Source organism: Xylocopa sonorina, chromosome 9, assembly GCF_050948175.1.
Source record: "Xylocopa sonorina isolate GNS202 chromosome 9, iyXylSono1_principal, whole genome shotgun sequence".
Taxonomy (NCBI): domain Eukaryota; kingdom Metazoa; phylum Arthropoda; class Insecta; order Hymenoptera; family Apidae; genus Xylocopa; species Xylocopa sonorina.
Genome location: NC_135201.1, coordinates 9,723,764 through 9,747,677, shown reverse-complemented (window position 1 = coordinate 9,747,677; position 23,914 = coordinate 9,723,764). Strand labels below are relative to the sequence as shown.

Below are 23,914 nucleotides of genomic sequence, written 5' to 3'. Positions count from 1 at the left end.
CGCCACGACGTCCACCATCGATCGATTATTTGTCCGATTGGCTCGGTTCACCCAGGATCGTCACGCGTTCCGACGGTTCGACTGTACGGAATTTTCAACGGTTCTGATCGATCCACCATCGACGGTGAAACACACTGAAAGACAGAGCCACGTTGCGAAACGACATTCTTAACTGAAACCAGTCGAAGAGTTGCTCTCTGATCGCGATCGACGATCAGAAGAATCATTTTGAACAGATTTTCTATCTTCTGAATTGATCAACTTTTTTTTTTCTTTGGCTCTTTAATCGCGATCGACGATGAGAAGAATCATTTTGAACAGATTTTCTATCTTCTGAATTGAACAACTTTTTTTCTCTTTGGCTCTTTAATCGCGATCGACAATGAGAAGAATCATTTTGAACAGATTTTTTATCTTCTGAATTGAAAAACTTTTTTTTTCTTTGGCTCTTTAATCGTGATCGACAATGAGAGGGATCATTGCAAATAGATTTTCTATCTTCTGAATTGAAAAACTTTTTTTTTCTTTGGCTCTTCAATCGCGATCGACAATGCGAGGGATCGTTGCAAATAGATTTTCTATTTTCTGAATTAAACCATTAGTTTTTATAGACACGTTAGAAGTTTGTGGCTGTGTTTGAAAGACAGAGCCACGCTGAGATCTGATGTTCGTTACTGAAACGAGTCGAAAAGTGGCTCTCTGATTGCGATCGAAGATGAGGAAGATCATTGTAAACAGATTTTCTACCTTCTGAATTATAACACTATTTTTTCTCTTTTTTCTTTATAGCTACATCAGAAGTTTATGGTTATACTAGAGACACTTTGCATAGATGTAGACCCTCTTATAATACAGTTAGTGGATTGGATCATTGTGAACAGATTTTCTGTCTTCTGTCTTCTGAATTAAAACACTCTTTTTTTCCTTTTTCTATAGCCACATTAAAAGTTTATGGTTATATTAGAAACACTTTGCATAGACATAGAATAGACCTTTTTATAACACGGTTATTGGATTGGATCATTGCAAACAGATTTTCTGTCTTCTGAATTAAAACACTTTTTTTTCCCCTTTTTTTTATAGCCACATTAAAAGTTTATGGTTATAATAGAGACATTTTGCATAAACATAGAGTAGACCCTCTGATAACACGTTTAATGGATTCCGTAATCACGTAGAGACTACGTTAAAATCGCGAAGAGGTGTGCCAAAGGGTAGTTACGAAAACAGAGGGAAAATATTAGGGCGGAAATGGACAGAGGGTCGAGTTAATTCGAACGAAACAGCGGAAGGGACTTTCGAACGGCGCGTTGGGCAGGGCACAATGAAACGGTGCGCGAGCAGGAAATTAATAATAAGCGACAATTATAGCAGAGAATTCCTCTGGATATTGGAATTTAATTATCCTCGGTTATTATTGAAAAATGCCTGGCGATTGTTGTAATTCTCTGATATTGGAATTTGTTGACAATTTGCTCGCGCAACGTGACGAACCGGAACGGCGAGAATTTCCATTAAAATTCGGTTTCTGCGTTTCGAATATTTCCGAATGTTGAGTAATTCGCGTGCGAGGGTGCAGGGTTCGACAGAGAACTCGTGGAACACGGCTCTTTCCTGTAACCAACCAGCCACCCCTTTATTGGAACGGATTAACGAGAGTTCGAGTGGCTCGCTGCGTTCTAACGCGATTATTCGAGCCTGATTACCTCGGCTAGCCTTATTCTCGATCCAGCTGATAACCTGGACCACTGTTCCCCTGTTCTGGTGAAATTAACTCGTGCAATCTTACGTTTCGTGAATCTATATCAAAATTATTACGTAGTTCGTTGTATTTTCTATTTAATTTGGGGTGAGATTGGTCAAAGATATTTAAATCACATCCCCAAAAAAATTTATCATCATGGTTACACGTGTAATAAACACTCTTGAATATAAATCTTGATTAATTTAAGGATCGCAAAGGAAAATTTCAACTCTGTGCTCGAAAATGCAATTTTATTGCTTTCAAAATTATTACTCTGAACTGTGTCATCAATTTTCATCTTCAAACGAAAATCTCAGTTATTTCAACCCTTCGAAGACACTCAGTCTCAGTTCAAAGAGTGTTCGACGTGAATTTCCAAAAATTCGTTGTATATTTTATTTAATTTGCGGATGAAATTGGTCAAAAATATTTAAATCGCATCTCTAAAATTTACTTTCATGGTTACAAGTATAACAAACACTGTTAAACAAAAATCTTGATTAATTTAAGGATCGCAAAGGAAAATTTCAACTCTGTGCACGAAAATGCAATTTTATTGCTTTCAAAATTATTAGTTTCAACTGTGTCATCAATTTTCATCTTCAAACGAAAATCTCAGCTATTTCAACCCCTCGAAGAAGACCCTCAACTTCCACCAATCGTGTTCAAAGAGTGTCTGACGTGAATTTTCAAAGATTCGTTGTATATTTAATTTAATTTGCAGATGAAATTGACCAAAAATACTTAAATTGCATCCCCCAAAAAATTTACTTTCATGGTTACACCCATAACAAACAAAGTTAAATAAAAATCTTGATTAATTTAAGGGTTGCAAAGGAAAATTTCAACTCTGTGCTCGTAAAATGCAATTTTATCGCTTTCAAAATTATTACTCTGAACCGTGTCATCAATTTTCATCTTCAAACAAAAATCCAAGCTATTTCAACCCCTCGAAGACTCTCAGTGTTCACGAATAGTGTTCAAAGAGTGTCGTTTCTGACGAGAATTTCCAAAGATCGCGAGCAAACTTCCTTCAAAATGCTCCTACGAGCCGATCCGCTGGGAAAAGTTTCGGATTCATTAAGGGTCGTAAAATTATTCGCCGCTTAGTAAACGAGCGTGCGCGGGGCTCCTGAAAGCTTCGACCTTTTGCGCGTGACCGTCCAGTTTTAATATTTACGATGGAGCTTACCCCGTGGGAGAATCAAAGTGGCTTCCTTCGCGAGAAATCACGAACCTTGCTTTGCGATTCGCTTTTTTGTGGATCAAAGATCGAATCAGAGTTGGGTGTCGCGCGAAAAATAAGGGTGGTTTCGTCGCTCGATCAGTCGCGATGCTTGCAAATCGATCGCTGCGACGTCAGACAAATTTTGAGTGAAGAAAATATTTATTAGAAATTTCAGGTGTTGGTGAAAATAATTGCGAATTTTGGGGTTGAAGATATTTATCATAAATTTCAGATGTTCGTAAAAATAATTGCGAATTTTGGGGTTGAAGATAGATGATATTTATTAGGGGGTTGTGTTTAAAATATGTTTATCTATTGTTATGCGTGCTCTGTTAATTTCAGAGTATCTTTTTGGTGGTTGATTCACGAAAGAGAATTATTTTTAATTTTAATATAGCAGAGTTATACTCTTTGCGATATTAAATATTATTTACGTTGACAAATACCCTCTAAATATATATACACACTATAGTAAACAATAATAATACAGATTTCAATTAATTAACCGGGTAAATTCAACTTGGACTAAATTTATTATTCAACTTTTAATCTTTCTAGCAGGGCTAACTTTTTCACTGCTATGTACACACGCAAAATAATTCACAGGAAGCGAGAGAACAGGAAACAAGGGCAGAGAATGTTAAAAAACAGTTGTCGCAATCTAGCAACAGCGGAGAGCGTGGAGTAATTGAAAAACTCGTGCTACAATTAATATAAAAAAATCAGAAGTACCAAACAGAAAAATAAACGCAGAAGAAACATTGTACGGATGCAGCTATCACTCCAGTCCCTCTCTCTCTCTCTCTCTCTCTCTCTCTCTCTCTCTCTCTCTCTCTCTCTCTCTCTCTCTCTTCTTGATAAACATCCAGCAACAAACCAGCAGACAGCATCGCGATAGAAGCACAGTAGTTCCTCGCGAGCGTGTAATAAACAGAAAGAGCGAGGGGGGGTGGGAAATGGGGGTGAAAGAGTGGCGTAAAAACAGGCTATTAAATTAAGAGCACGAGACGGGGTAAAAAGTCAAAGCGAGAACGCGACACCGCCAAATATTTGATGCTCTTGCTCGCCGCGAGTGTTTGTAGTCCGCGAAACCACCCCTCGCGAGGGGTACGAAAGACGTCGACCGCGAATGCGAGCAAGAAAAATGAAAACGCACGCGTGCGAGTAATCAGAGACGGATGAGAAAAATTCAGGAGTGCACGTAGCAAACCATTCGCGTTGCTGACTTTAGAATCGTCAGACGCACTCGTAAACCACCCCCTTTGAGAGGAACCTCTTTGGAGCGTCTTTAGAATCTCTTTACACTTCGCAACAATTTGTTTTGCAATTTTTCGTGGTTCGATTCGAGTCGCATTCGATGGAAGAAAATATTTAAAAAAGAAAAGAGAAACGTTGGAGCATTTTCACCCTTTTTGAGAGGAACCTCTTTGGATCGTCTTTAGAATCTCTTTACACTTCGCACAATTTGTTTTGCAATTTTTTGTGGTTCGATTCGAGTCGCATTCGATGGAAGAAAATATTTAAAAAAAAATAGAGAAAGGTTGGAGCATTTTTATTTTTGTAATACATATCGCAGTGCATTTTAGAGGGGGATGAGAATTTTATTGCTGCCGATAGCGGTTCCTTTTATTTCGATGGCTGCGATATTTTTCAGCCGACTGAAATTCTCATGTAAAATATTGACATTACGAAAAATCGTTCTGAATAATCCGCGATATTGTTCGTTGGAACTGAACCACCCTCTGTGTCTTTATTTTCAAATCTACCACCTTTTGCTAAATTAACACATTTCTAAATTAAATACCAGCTACATAATCACACTTATTACTATTATTACTTCATTAATTCACTATTAACCAACCAGATGATCGCGAAAAAAATTAATTTCTGTTCCAATTTTGGGCCAATTTCAATTCTAATCGACTCGCAAGCGCCAATCGCGGTTCGCAGAGGGTGCAGCAGCGGAAGTAGAAGCGCGAAGACGAGGTTCACGCTTCCTCGAGCGCTCAACATCGCCTGGTCCTCGTCTCGAGGGGCTTTCGTCGTTAACAAAGAGTCCTGGTCGAAGTTACGCAATAATTACCGCACGCAGGGGTTGAAACGAGCCGCGTGGAAGTTTCGAGCGCAACCCCAGACTTGAAACGCGAAATTTCCCGGCTGTTTTCCATCAGCAGTCGCCTCTCGAGGCCTTGACAGTCGTCTGTTGCGCGTTCGTTCGATTAATCGCCACGAAGAAGAAGGGTTGGTCGCGTCAGAGCTCTCGAAACCCTTTAATAATTGGTGAACTGCGTTTGCGAAGGGGTGGAAGGGTAACAGAGAAAGAAATTGAATAATTACAGCCTGTTCTTTAGTTGCAAGCTCAATGTCTGTAGTTTATTAAATTTTTAATTAACACGTGGAGGCTTGTTTTTTTTTTATATTTGAATTTTTGGAGGGCTGGTCCATCGAGTCGTTAATTACACGTTGTCGAAGTTTATTAGTGATGTGTTTCCATGTGTTGTATGGTTTGAAGTTGGAGGGTTACGCGAGGGCACTCGTGGCCCCAGAGTTCGCCTGTTGCACGTCTATTTAATTAATTGAGAACCTGTTTTGGTGGATATCTGACGAAACTTTTGAGCAGAGATGTAGAAAGGGGTGCTGTAAAATTTAGTTATCGAAACACCCTTTTATCTGTGGGATAATTACTATAATTATTTTATCTACGAGGATGCCGAAATTTTTTGCAAATTTATAGAGAAAAATTAATTAACAACACTGATTCAATTTTAGATTCCATTTGTATTATTTCAAATTCGAATTCTGAGAATCTCAAATTCCTCAAACATTTCTTTTCAGAGAAAAATCGATTAACAACACTGATTCTTTATTCGATTCTATTAAATTTACTTGTATTATTTGAAATTCGATTTCTGAGAATCCCAAATTCCTCAAACATTTCTCTTCAGAGAAAAATCGCTTAACAACACTGATTCTTTTTTGCAATTTCATTAAATCCACTTATGTTATTACAAATTCGAATTCTGAGAATTCCACCATCGTCAAACATTTCTTTTCACAGCGCTAATTATTCGTCTACTTCTCTTCCACGTGGGGCAAAAAAAAAAAAAGAAAGGAAGAAAAAAGGAGAAAAAGACAGACGCGAGCTTCCTCCCCAGAGATGGAATTTTAATTTCGTCGCGGCGTCGGGGCAAATATAAAAAAGGAGAAGCGAGAGAGAGAGAAAAAAAAGGGAGACGCGGGTTAAACGGGCACTTTCGCCTGTTTCAAAGAGCGAGACCAGGACAAATATTTGCTAGCCTCGACCCTGTCGAGTGCACCGTCCGGAAAATAAATTTTCGAGCGGCCACGATTAACTTCCTATTAATACGCCCGCTGGCGATCGCCTCGCGTCGCTAATTAACCGGCCACCAGCGTCGTTGATTAACGATTAATTGCCCGCTCGAATCAGGACCGTGTCGCGCTCGATTCAACCCTTTGCAGCCTCTGTTTTTCCACGCCGCGATTCTTCGCCTCGCGCGTTTCTCCTTTTCGATTTTAATTACCATCGCTCGATGGACAATTATGCGATACGAGACATCGACGTTCTTAATTGAACCTTTAATCAGAGGATTAAGGATTTATTGAGTTTTCTTTTCCAGTCAATTTTTATAATAAAATGGAACTCGATTATTGGAGAATAATTTAAATGTTGCTCGTTGAGTTATTATTTTTTTTAGATTCCTTGGATATATTTTGGTTTTGTTAGATTTTCGAGTAATAATCGAAACGAGAGAATCGTCAATTTCTTAACAAATAATTATATTTAACGTGAATGAATTGACGTAAAATGAATTGACAGAAATTGAGAGTGTTTTTCTGGTCTTCTAATGTGTCTGAATCTGAATTTCTACTAAGTTTTTGAACGATGAAGTCAGAATGTTTTATAGTGAATTCGTGTGGAGGGGTGGTTGAGGGTGTGTGGCAATTATATGAGACGTAATTGATGGAAAATTTGTAAATTTGCTTCTTTTTTGGGAACTGGGAGGAGACAAGAAGAGAGGAGCAGACAATAAAACAATAAAGCTTAAGGAGACTTAATTTTGAAATTTATAATGAGGCGATATCCTGTTGCTTTACGAGTTTTACCAGTGTTCATTTAGGGTTTCTCCAGGATTTGTGAAATTAGGAATTTATTGGTCAAATTTTTCGAGTGTCTGAACAAGGATGAATGATTTAATTATTATAGCGTGAATCGTATGTTTGTCGCAAGAGAATTTCGTTCGAAAATGAAACGAACGATTCTAATAGACGCCTCTGATTGGTAATTTTTCGAGACGCCATGAAACGCAGCGTTGTTTTTCGCGATCAATGCCAGAAGGCGTCCGTAACGAGTCTCATTCTCGCGAGTCCTCGCGAGGAGGGTCGAAGAGGAACGCGCGGACCCAGAGCGGAAGTCGCGCGATTTTAATTCCAGCCACCGTGCACGGCTGACTAATTAGGTTATGCAAAACAGCTGTTACGCGCCGCTGTAACCACTCGCCATCGAAAATCTTCCACCCCCACCTTCTTCCACCCCTTAACTACGATTCTTTTGTAATTTAAGCGCACCCGTGTTTTCTGTTTGCTTGCGTTATTTTTAGAATTTTTATATTTTCATTCTAACGTTTACATTTTTTTTCTATCTCCATGCATTAGTGGATAATCGAGGCTGGCACTGTTTAATTAGATTTTTCTTCTAATGGATTCTATTTGCCTCTGATAAAATAAGAGTCTTGTACTATAGTATGTCGCTGTCTGGCGTGGTATCACTTTTTTTCTAGATGTGTTATTCAATAATTAACAAGCGTGTGTGTTGGCACACTTCGTACTAACGCTGTTCATTTTTTATTAATTAAAATATGCACGACGGCTATAGCCGTCATTTGCGTCGTCAAGGATCGGACGGCTATAGCCGTCATTTGCGTCGCCAAGGATTGAACGATTATAGCCGTCATTTGCGTCGTCAAGGATCAGACGGCTATAGCCGTCATTCGCGCCGCCAAGGATCTGACGGCTATAGACGTAATTTGCGTCAAAGTGTTAAAGAGATCGTAGATTTCTTAATTTTCAATCGAGAAGGCTAGAATTTAGAGGAGGGATAGAGAGAAGATGTCTCGATCGTTCGAGGACGTAGAACAGGGGTGAGGTGGGCTGTGGATGGAATTTCAAAGGACTCACCCTTCATGCCGAGGACCAACAGCGTTCTCCCTGACGAGGCTTCCCGCGCGCTCGAGAGGAACAACTTCGAAACTGCACCGATCACTGGCGATCCCGTTTCGATCGCTGCAACGCGCACTGACGATCCGTCGCCGACTTCAGGAACATGTAACACTCTCTGAAAAGGAAACGAACAACGCAAAATTCGTTTAAACCTATTTTTATAAGCGTGCTATCAAAAGTATTCATATTACATATACATACATGTTATTAGGTTTGTAAATAATTGAACGCAGAACAATAGCATTTCGAACGAATTTCGAACGGACTTTACATTCGAGAATTGATGATCGAGTTCGTCGAATTTAGATTGGATCAAGTTCGTGGTCGGATTAAGTTTAAGTTAGATTGTCACATTTGGATTAGGGGTGGTTAGAAATGGTTAGACGTGCGCTGTGCAGGGGCGAAAATAGGCAGCCCTGTTCTGATGCGGAAGATTACATTAGCACTGGCTTGAGCTAGTGAGATCCTATCGCACAGATCAATTAATACGTTAAACTGTAGACGATCGAGCGATTATGCTTGCGTTACCTGAGAATCGTGGTCGAGCTACAAATTCGCACCCTGTGAATTTGGATTTCTGTTTTGTGCCAGACTGGAACTAAATTATCGAAGAAAAAGTATTTGCAAAGCTGATACAATTTCGAAATAGTTGTAATTCTTTTGTAAAAATATATTAGATCTAATGAGAATGATACTATTAAGGGTAGTTTACGTCTATTTATATGAAGAGGGTAAAATTGAGGAGAAATGTCGTTTTTAAATGTGAAATCTATTCAAAAGAAAATTAATAGGTTTAAGCAAAAAACCAGAGAACTCTCTCTCGATGCAATTTTTGCAAAAAAGCACTTTCACAATCTCAGAATTTTCTCCGTATTTCCTATAAAAGATCAAAGAGCTTTTCACCCTGTAACTTCTTAAACACACTGCACGAAGCGCAAAATAAAGAAACTGAACGAGTAACGACCCAAAGCAAGCCATAAACACGCGATAGAAAAATAATAACAAAAAAAAAAAACATTTGCCTCGTTAAATAAATGTATAAATTGCAGTAAAAATCAAATAATTGGTTATAAAATTGGCAACGAAATCGAAGAACGGGGTAGCTAGAATTTCTTTTTCGAATGGCGGACGGAAGAACCGCAGCGTCGTCTCGACTCGAGCAGAGAATCGTCCGTGGCGTAATGAAATTCCTTCAGGTGTCACAGGGTAGAAAGGAGACTCGATAAGGCAAGGCTCGAGCTGTTCCCCCCAGCTCCATGGCCGTTACGCGCGAGAAATTCGAGGGCTCGCTCCCGAGGGTGGGCCAATTTACGAGCGACCCGGAGGAACTCGAAAATGAGGCCCCTGTAATCGACGTGAATTCCCTTGGCCACGAATAAGGAAGGAAAGAGCAACATCGACGATGCTCGATGGACTTCCGTGCCTCTGTTTGTTTGTACAGTCGAGATAAATAGCGCAATTTTTTTTTTTTTTTACTTCTCGTTTGTAATGGAGTTTTAGTGTTACTTGAGATTCGTTTGGTTTGTGAGAAGAAAAGGAAAATTTAGGAAATTTGTTGAGGAGGATTTGGTGGAAAGTTGACTTTGACAGCCCTCTTTTGAGCAGAAATTTATTCATACACTCGAGATAAATAGTGCAATTTTTTTTTAATTTCTCGTTTGTAATGGAGTTTTAGTGTTTTTTGAGATTCATTTGGTTTGTGAGAAGAAAAGGAAAATTTAGGAAATTTGTTGAGAAGGATTTGGTGAGAAGTTGACTTTAACACCCCTCTTTTGAGCAGAAATAATTTCGATGGACTTCTATGTCTTTATTTATTCATAAACTCGAAATAAATAGTGGAATTTTTTTTCATTTCTCGTTTGTAATGGAGTTTTAGTATTCTTTGAGATTCGTTTGGTTTGTGAGAAGAAAAGGGAAATTTAGGAAATTTGTTGAGAAGTCGACTTTGACCACCCTCTTTTGAGCAGAAATTAATTTCGATGGACTTCCATACCTTTATTTATTCATACATCCGAGATAAGTAGCGCAATTTTCTTTTCTTTTTTATTTCTGATGAGTTTTTAGTATTCTTTGAGATTCCTTTGGTTTCTAAGAAGAAAAGGAAAATTTAGGAAATTTGTTTAGACCGATTTTTGATGAAAAGTCAACTTTGCTTACCCCCTTTTGAGCAGAAATTAATTTCAATGCACTTTCATGCCTTTATTTATTCATAAATTAGAAATAAATAGTGCAATATTTTTTTTATTCGTTTCTAATGGATTTTTAGTATTCTTTGAGATTCGTTTGGTTTCTGACAAGAAAAGGAAAATTTAGATTTTTGATAAGAAGTCAACTTTGACTACCTCTTTTGAGCAGAAATTAATTTTCCATCCGAATTCCTACTCGTTCAGCAAATACTCTTGGACAAGGGTAGTAAGCATAGCGTGGGAAATTAAAAAATCTCAGTGAAACAAAGTGGAAGAGGATCGTTGAAGTTCGAAGCTGTCGATTAACCAGAAAAATCCTCATCTCTATTCTAAACTTCACTATAGAACGACTAATAATCGATATTTGCATCATTTTAATTCTATCCTCTGATCAAACGTATCTCTTTAAAATAATTATTTAAAAATCACGCAAAAATTCACCCAAACTAATTAAAACACCACTAAAATTACCAAACACCAGAAACCTGCCCCACAAATCTTCCACAAGCCCAAAACGAATAAAACCAGAACTCACCAGCAAGAATCCAGTCGTCACCCTCTTCCAGATCTCTCTCTCTCTCTTTCTCTTCTCAGACCACGTCGAAGCACAAAAGCACACGACACAACGTCATATCTCGCGTAGAACCGTAACGAACAATCACCAGAGGATCTCGAACAGTTCCCACCGAGGCTCTCACCTTCTAGTCATCGCGCGAGGATTCATCCAGCCGGATCCTTGCAGCGAATTTCTATCACGAAAAAGGATCTAACGATCGCGCGTGGCCACGTAAATCACGATCGTCGCCATTCTTCGCCCTCGCACGGGACTTAAATCCACCGATCCGTGTTCGCCAATCGATCGATACCAACGCCACCCTCGACTCGCTTCTCAATCCGTCGCGTGGCGCCTCGGTTCCTTCACGTCCTGCCTGGAAACGCCGCCGTTGCTCTAATTAATCCCGTTCTTTTGGGCCGCGATCCGAGCGGGGATCGTTAAACACGCGAGTGGGTCAAGGACGCGGGCTGAACTTGCCCCCACGTCGACGAGGAGTCGTTAGAGTTTAGCCCCGGGCACCCTGCGAATCGTCGCCTCGTTTATCGGCTGGAACTACCCCTTTCAGAAAGGTCGCGATGCTTTTTCAACGACCATGGTGTGTGCTTTTTTTTCTCTTGGGTCGTGCAGAGGATGTTTAGTTTGGGGTGGACGCTTGTTTGGCCAAGGGTGGTTCTTGGACTGATTTTCGTTGTCAGAGGAATGTGGGACTATCGGGGTGGCCATTAGTTGACGTCTGTTTTTGTGAAGATTGAAAAAAGATTTTGAGACTCTAAGAAAAGTATAATATTCATTGCAAAAGTATAGAAATTGTATGTTCACTGATAAAACCTAAAGTTTCATTGGTCTATTTCTAAGATAAATTTAAGGGTAGAAAAAAAGTCTTTGAGAAATGAATTTTGCACGTTACTTATTGTAACCGTGAGAGAAATGATAGAAAGATTATTGCAACTCGATAAATTGTATGTTCATATATGAAACGTAAAGTTTCATTGATTAATTTCTGAGATAAAATTAGGGGTAGGAAAAAGAGTCTCTGAAAAATAATTTTTTCACACTCTGTTGTAACTATGAGAGAAACGATAGAAAGATTATTAAATTGACTCAATAAATTGTATATTCACAGATGAAACGTAAAGTTTCATTGATCAATTTCTAAGATAAAATTAGGGGTAGGAAAAGAGTCTCTAAAAAATGAATTTTGCTTGTTGCTGTAACCATGAGAGAAACGATAGAAAGATTATGTCACAAAAACATCTCCAACCCTTATTCACATTTCCATCAGGCTCTAAAAACTTAATTGTAAAGTTCCATTGGACTATTTCTAAGATAAATTTAGGGGTAGAAAAAGAGTCTCTAAAAAATGAATTTTGCACAATCGTCATTGTAATTGTGAGAGAAACGATAGAAAGATAATGTCACGAAATCCGTCACCAACCCTTATTCACATTTCCAGCAGTCTCTAAAAACCCGCGCTCGCTGATTGAATCTAAAAAGATGAGCGCCAGCATTTCGATTCACATCTCGCACTAAAAAAATCAGAGCTGAACTGAACGACGTGCTCGAGGGGTCTTAGAAACCGGGTGAATTCCATCCCTTAAGTGGAGGAATAAATGTAGAAGTTGACCCAGTAGACGAGAAGGGTTTGTTTCTGTTCGATCTGGCTGAAGGGTCGTCGCTCGTCCTCGACCCGTCTCTCAAATGACGCAAGCAGCTACCTCGAGCAGTTGCATTCGCTTGCAAATTATCCACCCCTGATGTTTTGACCTTTACGAAATATTCCAGCGAGAATTTTTCTTCCTAAGAGTCCTCCTTATATTATTACAACGATTTCTCTTTACGAGGCTGCTATTGCAAAAAGAAAAGAATTTACATTTTTGTAGGTGTTTTTTTCTTCTTTTACTTATTCAACCCCATTTTCTGCAGCCGTACGCGTCTACTTTTCGTTGTTATTTCACACGTGATCCAGATTGCACGGCAACGGTTCCCATATTGCCAGGCGTTTTACCAGAAAGCTCTCCTCCGTCGCATATTTTATGCGGACACCATTTTCCCAGAGATTTTTCTTGGAATCGCTACTATTTCGCCATCGCACCCCCTACCTATGCATCTTTCACGCCGCAACCATTTTATCCGCCATTCCCCGGCACGAGCCTTATTTCTTCATAAAAATATTTCCCGCGCACAATATCTCTCCGTGCTATTTCATACACTGCCCTATTCGTATCTCGTATTTCGCGCCCTGAAATAAATTAATCGTACTTCTCTCTCTCTCTCTTTCTCTCTCTCTCTCTCTTTAATTCACTTCTAGTTTCCATTTTTCGCGGACGCATTCCTCCTAGCGAAACTCGCGAGGTTGTTTTCGATTTTGCTTCGCCTCCCCTTTTAATTTCTATTTTCTTCTTCAATGAAGTTAAAGATTACGAATTTTTTTTTTTTAGTTTATTTTGTTATTCAAGAACCAATATTTAATTCTCATAATTTGTATTTTATCCTCCAATGAAGTTAAAGATTGCAAATTATTTTTTTTAGTTCATTCTGTTGTTCAAGAACCAATATTTAATTCTCATAATTTCTATTTTACCCTCCAATGAAGTTAAAGATTATGAATAGTCTCTCGACTATCTCATTTGCTATTTCTTTTCTTCGTAATAATAATTACAGTACAACTCTTGTTTTTTCTTCTAGTTCATTTTGTTCTCCAAGAACCAATTCTCTTCAACCCCTTTTAATTTCTATTTTATCCTCCAATGAAGTTAAAGATTACAACTAATAATTCCTGGACTGTCTTATTTGTTATTTCTTTTTTTTATAATAATAATTTTCGCACAATTCTTATTCTTTTTTAATTTATTCTGTTGTCCAAGACTCAATATTCGATTGTAATAATTTTTAATATGATTGAATTATTTTCATAGTAATATTTTTATATCCGACCCTTCTATTTTCTGTCTTTTTTATTCTTCTTTGAGTTCGTCCTGTTCATCAGCAATTAACGGTTAACACCGCCCAATTCACGACCATCCCCATTTACCCTCACCCCTCGCATTTCCATTCCTGCGTTTCCAACCCCCGCGACCTCGTTACTCTTAAAAATATTATTCATACAACTGGTACGCGCGATTCCATCCGCCATTATTCCCACTCGCGCAGTTTCTAACATCCCCCAACCCCCTTTATGAATTAATCATCAAGGATACACCAACGCGAGAAGCTCGTTCGTCCAATAAAAGAACCGCACCATCGCGAATTGCGAGTGAAGATCGCCAGAGATCGACTCGTTTCATCGTGGACATCCAAAGAAGAAGAAGAACAAGAAGAAAAAAAGAAAGATGGAGCCACACCATCGCAAACCGCGAAGCAACGCGTGTGAAGATCGTCAGATATCGACTTGTTTCATGGTGGACAACCAAAGAAGAAGAAAAAAAGAAAGATGGAGCCGCACCATCGCGAATTGCGAGTGAAAATCGCCAGAGATCGACTCGTTTCATCGTGAACATCCAAAGAAGAAGAAAAAAAGAAAGATGGAACCGCACCATCGCGAATTGCGAGTGAAAATCGCCAGAGATCGACTCGTTTCGTCGTGGACATCCAAAGAAGAAGAAAAAGAGAAAGATGGAACCGCACCATCGCGAATTGTGAGTGAAAATCGCCAGAGATCGACTGGTTTCATCGTGGACATCCAAAGAAGAAGAAAAAAAGAAAGATGGAACCGCACCATCGCGAACTGCGAGTGAAAATCGCCAGAGATCGACTCGTTTCATCGTGGACATCCAAAGAGGAAGAAAAAGAGAAAGATGAAGCCACACGATGGTGGCGAACTGCGAAGCAACGCGAGTGAAGATCGTCAGAGATCGACTCGTTTCATCGTGGACATCCAAAGAAGAAGAAGAAAAAGAAAGATGGAGGACTTTGAAGGTCGCGTCGCGGTCGAAAAACGGGACACTCGAGTGCCTCGAGACCTGGTGATTATTGTCAAAGACAAACGAGCGGACCGTCTCGAAGGAATTCTCATCTGAAAGCGGCAGCCCTCCTCGAGGAATTCTCGAGTGCTCGCCTTTTGATCAGCGGGGCCGTCAAGTGGCCTCGCGCGCGAAACGAACGTCGGAGGATTCGCGTTTCCACGGGACGATCGCCAGAGGAGGATCGTCGAGACGTCTCCTGCAAGAACGGACCACCCTTGATTTGTCTACGCGCCCTCTTCTGCGCGCTGATTTTAACGGGAGGACTTTCGTGCTTCTGCTCGATGGAAAGCTCGAAGATGGCTGCTTCTTCTGTGCTATTTTTGCGAGGCTTTAAGAAGATTTCTTTGCAAAACTGCGATACTGATAGTGTTTTCTCTCTTTTATGAAACACTTGCACACCCAAATTTGTTCTGTTCTCGATTTAATTTAGTATTGCTTGAGAAATAACGGTTCTTCTTAAGGGGACATGGAGAATTGCTCGTTTATGAAACACTTGCACCCCCAAATTTGTTCTGTTCTCGATTTAATTTCTAATCACTTAAAGAACAACACTTCTTTTGGAGAGGACATAGAGAATTGCTCTCTTGTGAAATATTTGCACCCTCAAATTCGTTCTGTTCTCGATTTAATTTCTAATCACTTAAAGAACAACACTTCTTTTGGAGAGGACATAGAGAATTGCTCTCTTACGAAACACTTGCACCCCCAAATTTGTTCTGTTCTCGATTTAATTTCGTGTTGCTTAAAGAATAACAGTTCTTCTGGAGAGACATGGAGAATTGCTCTCTTATGAAACACTTGCACTTCAAATTGAAGACGCGAGATCAAAGTTCAGAGGAACGAATTTCGACGAAAAGGGGTGGGTTTTCTTCTGTACTATTTTCGCGAGGCTATAGAGAATTATTTCTCTTATGAAACACTTGCACCCCCAAATTCGTTCTGTTCTCAATTTAATTTCGAATTGTTTAAAGAAAAACAGTTCTTCTGAGGAGGACTCGAACTTAACGCAAGATCAAAATTCAGAGGAACGAATTTCGATGAAAAGGGGTGGATCTTCTTCTCTAATATTCTCGCGACGTTTTAAGGAGATCCTGCGATACAGACGGTGCTTTCGTTCTGTTCTCCATTTAATTTCGAATTGTTTAAAGAAAAACAGTTCTTCTGAAGAGGACTCGAACTTAACGCAAGATCAAAATTCAGAGGAACAAATTTCAACTGAAAGGGGTGGGTCGACACAAAAGTGGGTCTCTTCTGCACTATTTTCGCGAGGTTCTACGAAGATCCTCGCGAAGCTACAACACAGATCGCTTTTCAATTGAGACATTTGATCTTTTATAAAACACAGACACCCTAAAATTCATTCTACTCTCCATTTAATCCTTCATCACTCAAGAAATAACAATTCTCTTGAACAAAACTCGAGCTCAACGCAGGACAAAAATTCAGAGGAACAAATTTCGACTGAAAGGGTTGAGTCTACACGAAAGTGGGTCACAGCGAAGAATCGCAAGAGAAAGAAAGGGGTGGTGGAAACGTTGCGGAAAAGTTGGCTGGCCGTTCAGGAAGTTGCTCGCCTCAGTCGACACCTTTTTTTCCGGACGTAACTGACGCGCGTCACTGGGAGGGGTTGAAGGGGGCCAGAATGGGGCGAAAGGTCAAGAGAAACGCGTCTGCTCGTCGTCGAGGTTTGACGCGAGCCGCGTGCACCACCGAACGAGCGAACGCTGCGCACTGCGGGAAGAATTCCGCGTCCTGTGCAGCCGTGAAGGTCATCGCCGGGACGAGAACACTTGACCCGCTTGCCACGTCGAAGGACCACGCGGCCTTCGCGTCGTTTCCCTTTTTTTTTCTTCGCAATTCGCGAAAACTCGAGAAGAGGTGGTTCCGAGAATAAAAATAGGGGATGAAGAGTCACTTTTGGTGAACATTTGGGGTGGTGAAAAGATGCATTTCTCTCTTTTCTTCCTTCACAATTCACGAAAACTCGAATCTCATCGAGAAAAGATGTTTTTCTCTTTTTATTCTTCACAATTCACGAAAACTCGAGTCTCATCGAGAAAAGATGGTTTCAAGAAAATAAAAAAGGGGTGGAGAGTCACTTTTGGTGAACATCTGGGGTGGTGAAAAGATGTTTGTCACCTTTTTTTCTTCACAATTCACGAAAACTCGAATCTCATCGAGAAGAAATGGTTTCAAGAAAATAAAAAAGGGGTGGAGAGTCACTTTTGGTAAACATTTGGACTATTGAAAAGATGTTTGCGAAGACAGAGAAGGGAGAAGGGTGGCAATGATGGCTCTTCGATCGTACAATCGACAATTTTCGATTTTTCGTTAAAAGATTGCTCGTTTTAGAAATAAGAAACGACGTCAATTCACGAAAATTCGAGTCTCATCGAGAAAGAGGTGGTTTCAAGAAAATAAAAAAGGGGTGGAGAGTAACTTTTGGTGAACATTTGGGGTGTTGAAAATATGTTTGCGAAGACAGAGAAGAAATAAGGGTGGCAATGACGGTTTTTCGATCGTAGAATCGACAATTTTCAATTTTTCATTAGAAAATTGCTCGTTTTAGAAATGAGGAACGACTTATTTTTCTTTCTGCTTGATCGAACCGAGAAACTTCAGAAAACACAGTAGATTGGTCCCCTCGAGGTCTTCTCTATCACGAATTTATCGATAATAACCAGAAAAGTAGATAAAGGGATTAACAGGGTAATTTAATTTCGAAAGTTGGTTAATCTGTAGAGAAAAATTTCGCTCGAACAACTCTCGCAAGCTTCCCTCTGTTTTTATCGAGAAGTAGAAACTGCTCTTCGAAGTAGAGGGGGTTGGAGAAATCGACGAGCTAATTTAATCTCGAGGATAGAGAAATTTGTTCCAGCAGATGGAGTCGGTGAGTATTGAAAAACGCCACGGTTATTTCTTTTCAATCTTCGAGGGAGTGGCAAACAAATCTAATTCCAAGAGCCTAAAAAAAAATTCTGAAACACTTCGAAATAAAGTCACTGTGCATTAAAAAACGCTACGATTATTTCTTTTCAATCTTCGAGAAAGTAGCAAACGAATCAAACATTTCTCAATTCTAATTCCGAGAAGCTAAAAGAAAAGAAAAAAAATTCTGGAACACCTCGAAATAGAGTCAGTGAGCATTAAAAAAAAACGCCACGATTATTTCTTTTCAATCTTCAAGAAAGTAGCAAACAAATTAAATATTTCTCAATTTTAATTCCAAGATGGTAAAAAAAAAAGAAATAAAAATTCTGAAACACTTCAAAACAGAGTCACTGAGCATTAAAAAACGCTGTCTTTTCAATCTTCGAAAAAGTAGCAAACAAATTAAACATTTCTCAATTCTAATTTCAAGGAAGTAAAACAAAAAATTTTGAAACACCTCGAAACAATTCCAAATACTCTGTCACACGATAGAACGACGTTCGATTTGTCTAATAGACACTGGCAACGTTCTCCACCCCTTCCTCAAGCGGTACCAGGTTGAACGACTTCGAAAAATTCGAACGATCGATCTTGCTTAAAGACGAGGCTCGAACAAAGGCCAACAGGCGTTTCCATTAGAGGGACCCGTCACAATAAACAGATAGGAACACTTTGAACAATGCGACGGGGCTCGTTCCTGGTGAATGAACGCGGGTGGCTGCCTCCACCGCCTTGAAGCGCGACGACGGCTGTTTACACGAGCAGCACACTGACCTACGACACCCCCTCGGTCTTTGTGTCGCGACGAGCATTCAGGGACGCCTGGCGACGATTAAACAACGCGATATACCCTGAGATACATCCAATAAATACGAGCAACCGTCCCTAAACGCGACCACCCGCCATTTATCGTCGAGGGGGTGGGATATGTCTTTTGTACGCTTTGAAGATTCGCGCGTGGAAAAGAGGGCTGGCTTTTCTTCAGCAACACTTTGCAACGTTAAAGGTGATCGTTTTTGAAGGGTTAACGCTTTTTTTTTAGAAGAAATTCTTTTAAAGAGATATAAAAATTCGATTGTTGCATGCGTGTGAGGAAAGAGAGGGGTGGCTTTTCTTCAGTGACACTTTGTGACGTTGAAGAAGATTGTTTTTGAAGGGTTAAGGCTTTTTTTTGAGAAGAAATTCTTTTAAAGATTATTGCATGCGCGTGAGGAAAGAGAGGGGTGGTTTTTCCTCAGCAGCACTTCGTAACGTTGAAGGCGATCGTTTTTCGAGGGTTAACGCTTTTTTTTTTAGAAGAAATTCTTTAAAAGAGATATAAAAATTCGATTATTGCATGCGTGTGAGGAAAGAGAGGGGTGGCTTTTCTTCAGTGACACTTTGTGACGTTGAAGAAGATTGTTTTTGAAGGGTTAAGGCTTTTTTTTTGAGAAGAAATTCTTTTAAAGATTATTGCATGCGTGTGAGGAAAGAGAGGGGTGGTTTTTCTTCAGCAGCACTTTGTAACGTTAAAGGTGATCGTTGTTGGAGGGTTGTTTGGTATTTTTTGGTGACTTTGGAGGCAATGCAACGATAAAGCTTCTCTTTGAGAGGAGGTGCATTTAAAGAAATATAAAAATTCGATTATTGTATGCTCGCGAGGAAATAGAGGGGTGATTTTCTTCAGCAACACTTTGATAGAGGAGGACTAACATATCTTTTCTACTCTTTGAAAATTCGCACTTGGAAAAAGAGAGGTGTTTCTCTTCAGTGGCACTTTGTTAGAGAAGAACTAACGTTAAAGGTGATCGTTGTTAAAGAGTTATTTGGTATTTTTTGGTAACTTTGAAGTCAATGAAACGATAAAGCTTTTCTCTGAGAAGAGATCCTTTTAAACAGATATAAAAATTCAATTATTGTATGCGCACGAAGAAAGAAAGGGGTGCTTCTCTTCAACGACACTTTCTTAGAGAAAGACTAACATTGAAGATGATCGTTATTAAAGAATTGTTTGGTATCTTTTGGTAACTTTGGAGTCAATGCACCAACAAAGTTCTTCTTTCAAAGAGATATATAAAAATCAGCTGATTAGTGCTCGTTCCTTAAAACAACTAAATTTAAAGCAAGAGAACCCACCCTCGACCCAAAGTACCGCCAAACGAGCGTGCAGCCTCCAAACCAGGAAAAGTCACGAACGACCCCGTGACACTCTGTCCGTCGCTCGAGATATCGATTGCTCGGTCAAGAAACAGTGAACGAGTAGTCGCGAGGCGGCCAACAACGGGGCCAGCCGCTTCAGAGCCCAGAAAGGGGTGGCTGGCGAAGAAAACAGACGCGCGTACGCGACGAGCAAGGGGGTTGGAAGAGAGAAAAAAATAGAGAGAAGAGGAGAGACAGAGCACTCGGTGCAAAAGACACGAAAGAAACGGGCAATCTGAAAATGTACCGCGACGTATTCTGGCGTTGATTGAAAGTAGTTTGTCAGAGCCGTTGGCTGGGCGGGGTGGCCTCCATCAGCCAGATTGCTCGAATTTCCGTGCCATCCCTTTTTTAATACCGTGAAAAATCTTCCCACCACGGCGACGCGCGCGAGCTATTAGTCGAATGCCACCGCGACACTGCTCGAAGAAGCTCTCGATCGCTAAGGGGGTGAAAATCGCGAGCAAAAAATGAATTTAGAATTCTCATTTGAACGTTTCTGTTGAGTATTATAAGTGATCGATGAACACGTTTTGTGGTGGTTTGTTTGGGCTTCTCTGGAATATTATCGAAGAGAAAAGGGAGGAATGGTTTACAAGGATGATTAGAACAGACGTGGATCGAAAGGAACGTACGTCGAGAGGACGCTCGAGATCACGTTTGAAGGGTTCGAGATGGATGTTCGTTTCGATGGAATTACGAGGGTCGAAAGGGAGGCACTGCTCGCGTGAACGTCGCGTTTCAATTCGATCAAAGGCACCGCGTTACTCGAACGAATCCACAAAGAACCCATCGATCCTGCCCTCGACTCCCTTTGACTCTGTCTCTCAATTTTCTTATCTCGATCACAGCTTCAACTCCATGATAAATCATTCTTTCCATCAGAAAAACACACATTTACATTTTTAAATAACCTTCGAGTCTTCATCCACTCTAAACGAATTTTAGAACGAAGGTCTCTCAACCAAGAGTTCTAACAAATTTTCTAATTTTATTGTCGACGATAAAATTAGTTTGCGAGCGGTTAGAAGACGAACGTCCTTGAGAACGTCCCTAAATCAGCCACCCCAATTCCCAGCCCTCGCGTTGCGTCCCAAAATGCCACTAACGAAACCTTTAAACTCGCTCGAGAAGCTCGCAAAGGGAAGATCTGCTCGACGTGGAGCTGGGTTGGCCCAAGAACCGAACGTCCTTGACCAGTCCTTCAACTCGAGTCCTCGATTTACCCCACTTCGAGACCCGCTCGGTACCGCGCGGATAACCCAGTTACCCCTGCGACTTCGATTCCCATCGAAACGAGAGACACAGCGCGCTCGACGAGCAACCGACTGCCCAATCGACTGGCATTCTCTTCGCGAACCAAGCCACTAGGTCAGTCCAACGAGACCATCGAGACTATCAATCGTCCCCTCACTGGTTACGCAACTAAACTCATTCTCAAATCGAGCAACACCACTTCCTTGACAACCTCACAAAATCAACCAAACCAAAGAACCTACCAACCCTCGTATCTTCTTCTCATCAGCAGGTCTCTTGCAGTATCCTTGCCAGTACCAAACCCAATTCTCGACTAGATCCACCAAAATGTGTCCAATCCAATCCACGATACCGTATCACGTGAAACACCAAGAGACAGTAACAGTACGCTGTCGAGAAGAGACGCACAGTATAAATGCTCTGTTTAAGGAGTCGAAGAGTCGCGAGACGCAGGGACAAGACGATCGACAGGAGTGCAGAGAGAAAAATAAGGGTAGAAGAGTAGAGGGACAGAACGAGAGACGAGTCGAGCGTGTTTGGTGGCGCGCAACTGGCCCTGGTGTGCTGGCTCCGGATCAGGGCGAACAGGTTCCGCTGGTGGCCTCCTCCGAGGGCTTGTGACCCAGTTCGAGTCAGGGCCGGAGAGTGCGCGCTACGGCCGCCAGCGCGTCGCGATACCTACTGAACGGAACAACCGTTCGCCAGCCCCAGCTGCGCCTCCGCTTCCGCCCCTCTCGCGCCCCCACCAAAGTCGCCAGGCAGTGTTCTCCTCCGCGCGCGTGCCACAGCCGTCAGAGGGTTGTTTCGCACTGACGAAGCTCGCGCGTAGCCGTGTGGACGATGAGGGAGGGGGTGGATCGCGCAGCCTTGGTTTGAGGGGCGACCAGGTGGGCCTAGTTTTCAGGGGTTGCTGGTCGCGCGACGAGTTACATGGAGAGAAGAGGAGCGTGTCTGGGTATACGCGGGCGCTGGAAGGGTGAAACGATTCCCCTCCACCCCTTCTGCATTCAGTTTGCTCCCCTCCATATTGATTAGTGCGCCGCAGCAGGAGGCTAGGTCTCTCTTCTTGGGTGGCTGCGAGAGCTGCATGCTGTCGACACGCTTGAATTTGGTGACCACCACGCGGCTCTGGGACTCGTGCTTTGAGTGGAGGGTTGTTTTGGGCTGAAGGATTCGAAGTGGTTTTATTTGAGGGTAAATAGAGGGTTCAGGGTGGTATCGAGGAGTTGGGAGATTGTTTCGAGGGAATTTTTCGACTCTTGTGAGGGATGGTTCGTTTTATTGGGGGGTATGCGGAGGGTTGAACGTGGTATCGATGAGTTTGAGAGGTATTTCGCGAGGGTTTTTGGATTCTTGTGAGAGATGATTCGTTTTATTGGGAGGTGAGTGAAGGGTTGAGGGTGGTATCAAGGAGTTTCTGAGATCTTTCGTGGGAATTTTTATACTTTTGTGACAATTCGTTCAATTGGAGGGTGAGTGGAGGATTGAGGAAAATATCGATGAGTTTGACGGATCTTGTGCGAAGATTTTTGTATTTTTGTAAGAGATAGTTCGTTTGATTTAGGGGTAGGTAGAGGGTTAAGTGAGGTATCGATAAATTTTGAGGACCTTCCACAAGGATTTTTGTATTCTTATAAAAGATAGTTTATGGATCGACAGTAGTTGGAAATGATCTTATTTGAGAGGATCTAATTCATTGTTTGGGGTTGGTTTTTTTATTAACGATGATTTTGAATCCTCTGCGACTGTTACTACAGAGAAAATGATTCTATCGATGTCAAAGCTTCACATGAATCGCATAAACGTTAACACTGAAGTGAAATACACGAACAGCTGCTTATTGTTTCCAATGGACGTTGTAGAGTAGAACTGGTAGCAGTGATTTGGAAGTTTGAATATAATTAGCGAAACTATAAGTCGCGAGAGCGTCGAACAATCGAGAAGGGTCGTCTTTGCTTTTAATTAAGGGTTAAATATTCCCGTTGGAATAACAACGCTAATCGGATTCGGATTCGCGGATGGCGAGACGGAGAGGGTTCGAAGAGGGGGTGGTTGGCGTTTAAAACTCGCGGGTGAAGTTACTTGTTACTCCGTCCCGCAGCTGGTACCAAAGCGTTCCGCTTCCGGCGCGAAATTAGATCACCGTTCTCTGAAATAAAAGCTGATCCCAAAACGAGCAGCCATCACCGCCCGCGGACGAACCTAATTTTCGACTTCAATTTTCAACAGCCGTTTCATTAGCCCGCTTCTGAGGATCTTTCAACCCTCGAACCGACGTCTGCTCGAGGCATTCTCACCCCGTTACGTCAGGTTATCCGATTAAATCGATCGAGTTTTAAATTGTTGCTTATTTAATTTATCAAACTTCGAACTTTAATTAGTCACCGTTACGTAATCGAACGCTGTAGCAAGAAGATTAAGCCTGAGAAAAATTCCGTTAATCACTACAACCCTTAAAAGCAGATAAAAAAGAAAAATATATTTATGGAAAAGTATTTTGTACCTTATTTGTTTTTTTTGCTGATGAAAGTGGAAGAATAAGAAATAGCCCTCAGAAACGAGAGGGGTGGCAAGGACGTTGTAGGAAGAAGATTAAGCCTGAGAAAAATTCCGTTAATCACTACAACCCTTAAA

At 41.0% G+C, this 23,914-nt stretch overlaps 1 protein-coding gene across 5 annotated transcripts in view; it reads right to left on the bottom strand.

Moving 5' to 3' along the window:
* LOC143426990 (uncharacterized) overlaps nt 1–23,914 on the bottom strand; it is a 316,082-nt gene that overhangs the window by 209,796 nt on the left and 82,372 nt on the right. For 3 of the 5 annotated variants that reach the window (XR_013102232.1, XM_076900770.1, XM_076900772.1), the window contains exon 1: nt 8,169–8,291. The exons of 1 other annotated variant lie outside the window; for it this stretch is intronic. Coding sequence is in view for 1 of the 4 variants with exons in the window: in XM_076900773.1 (XP_076756888.1) it covers nt 8,169–8,175 (7 nt within the window). In the remaining 3 variants the exon portion in view is untranslated. Of the gene's footprint in view, nt 1–8,168; nt 8,292–23,914 lie in introns of those variants that run through there. One more of the 5 variants, XM_076900773.1, reaches the window with a different exon arrangement.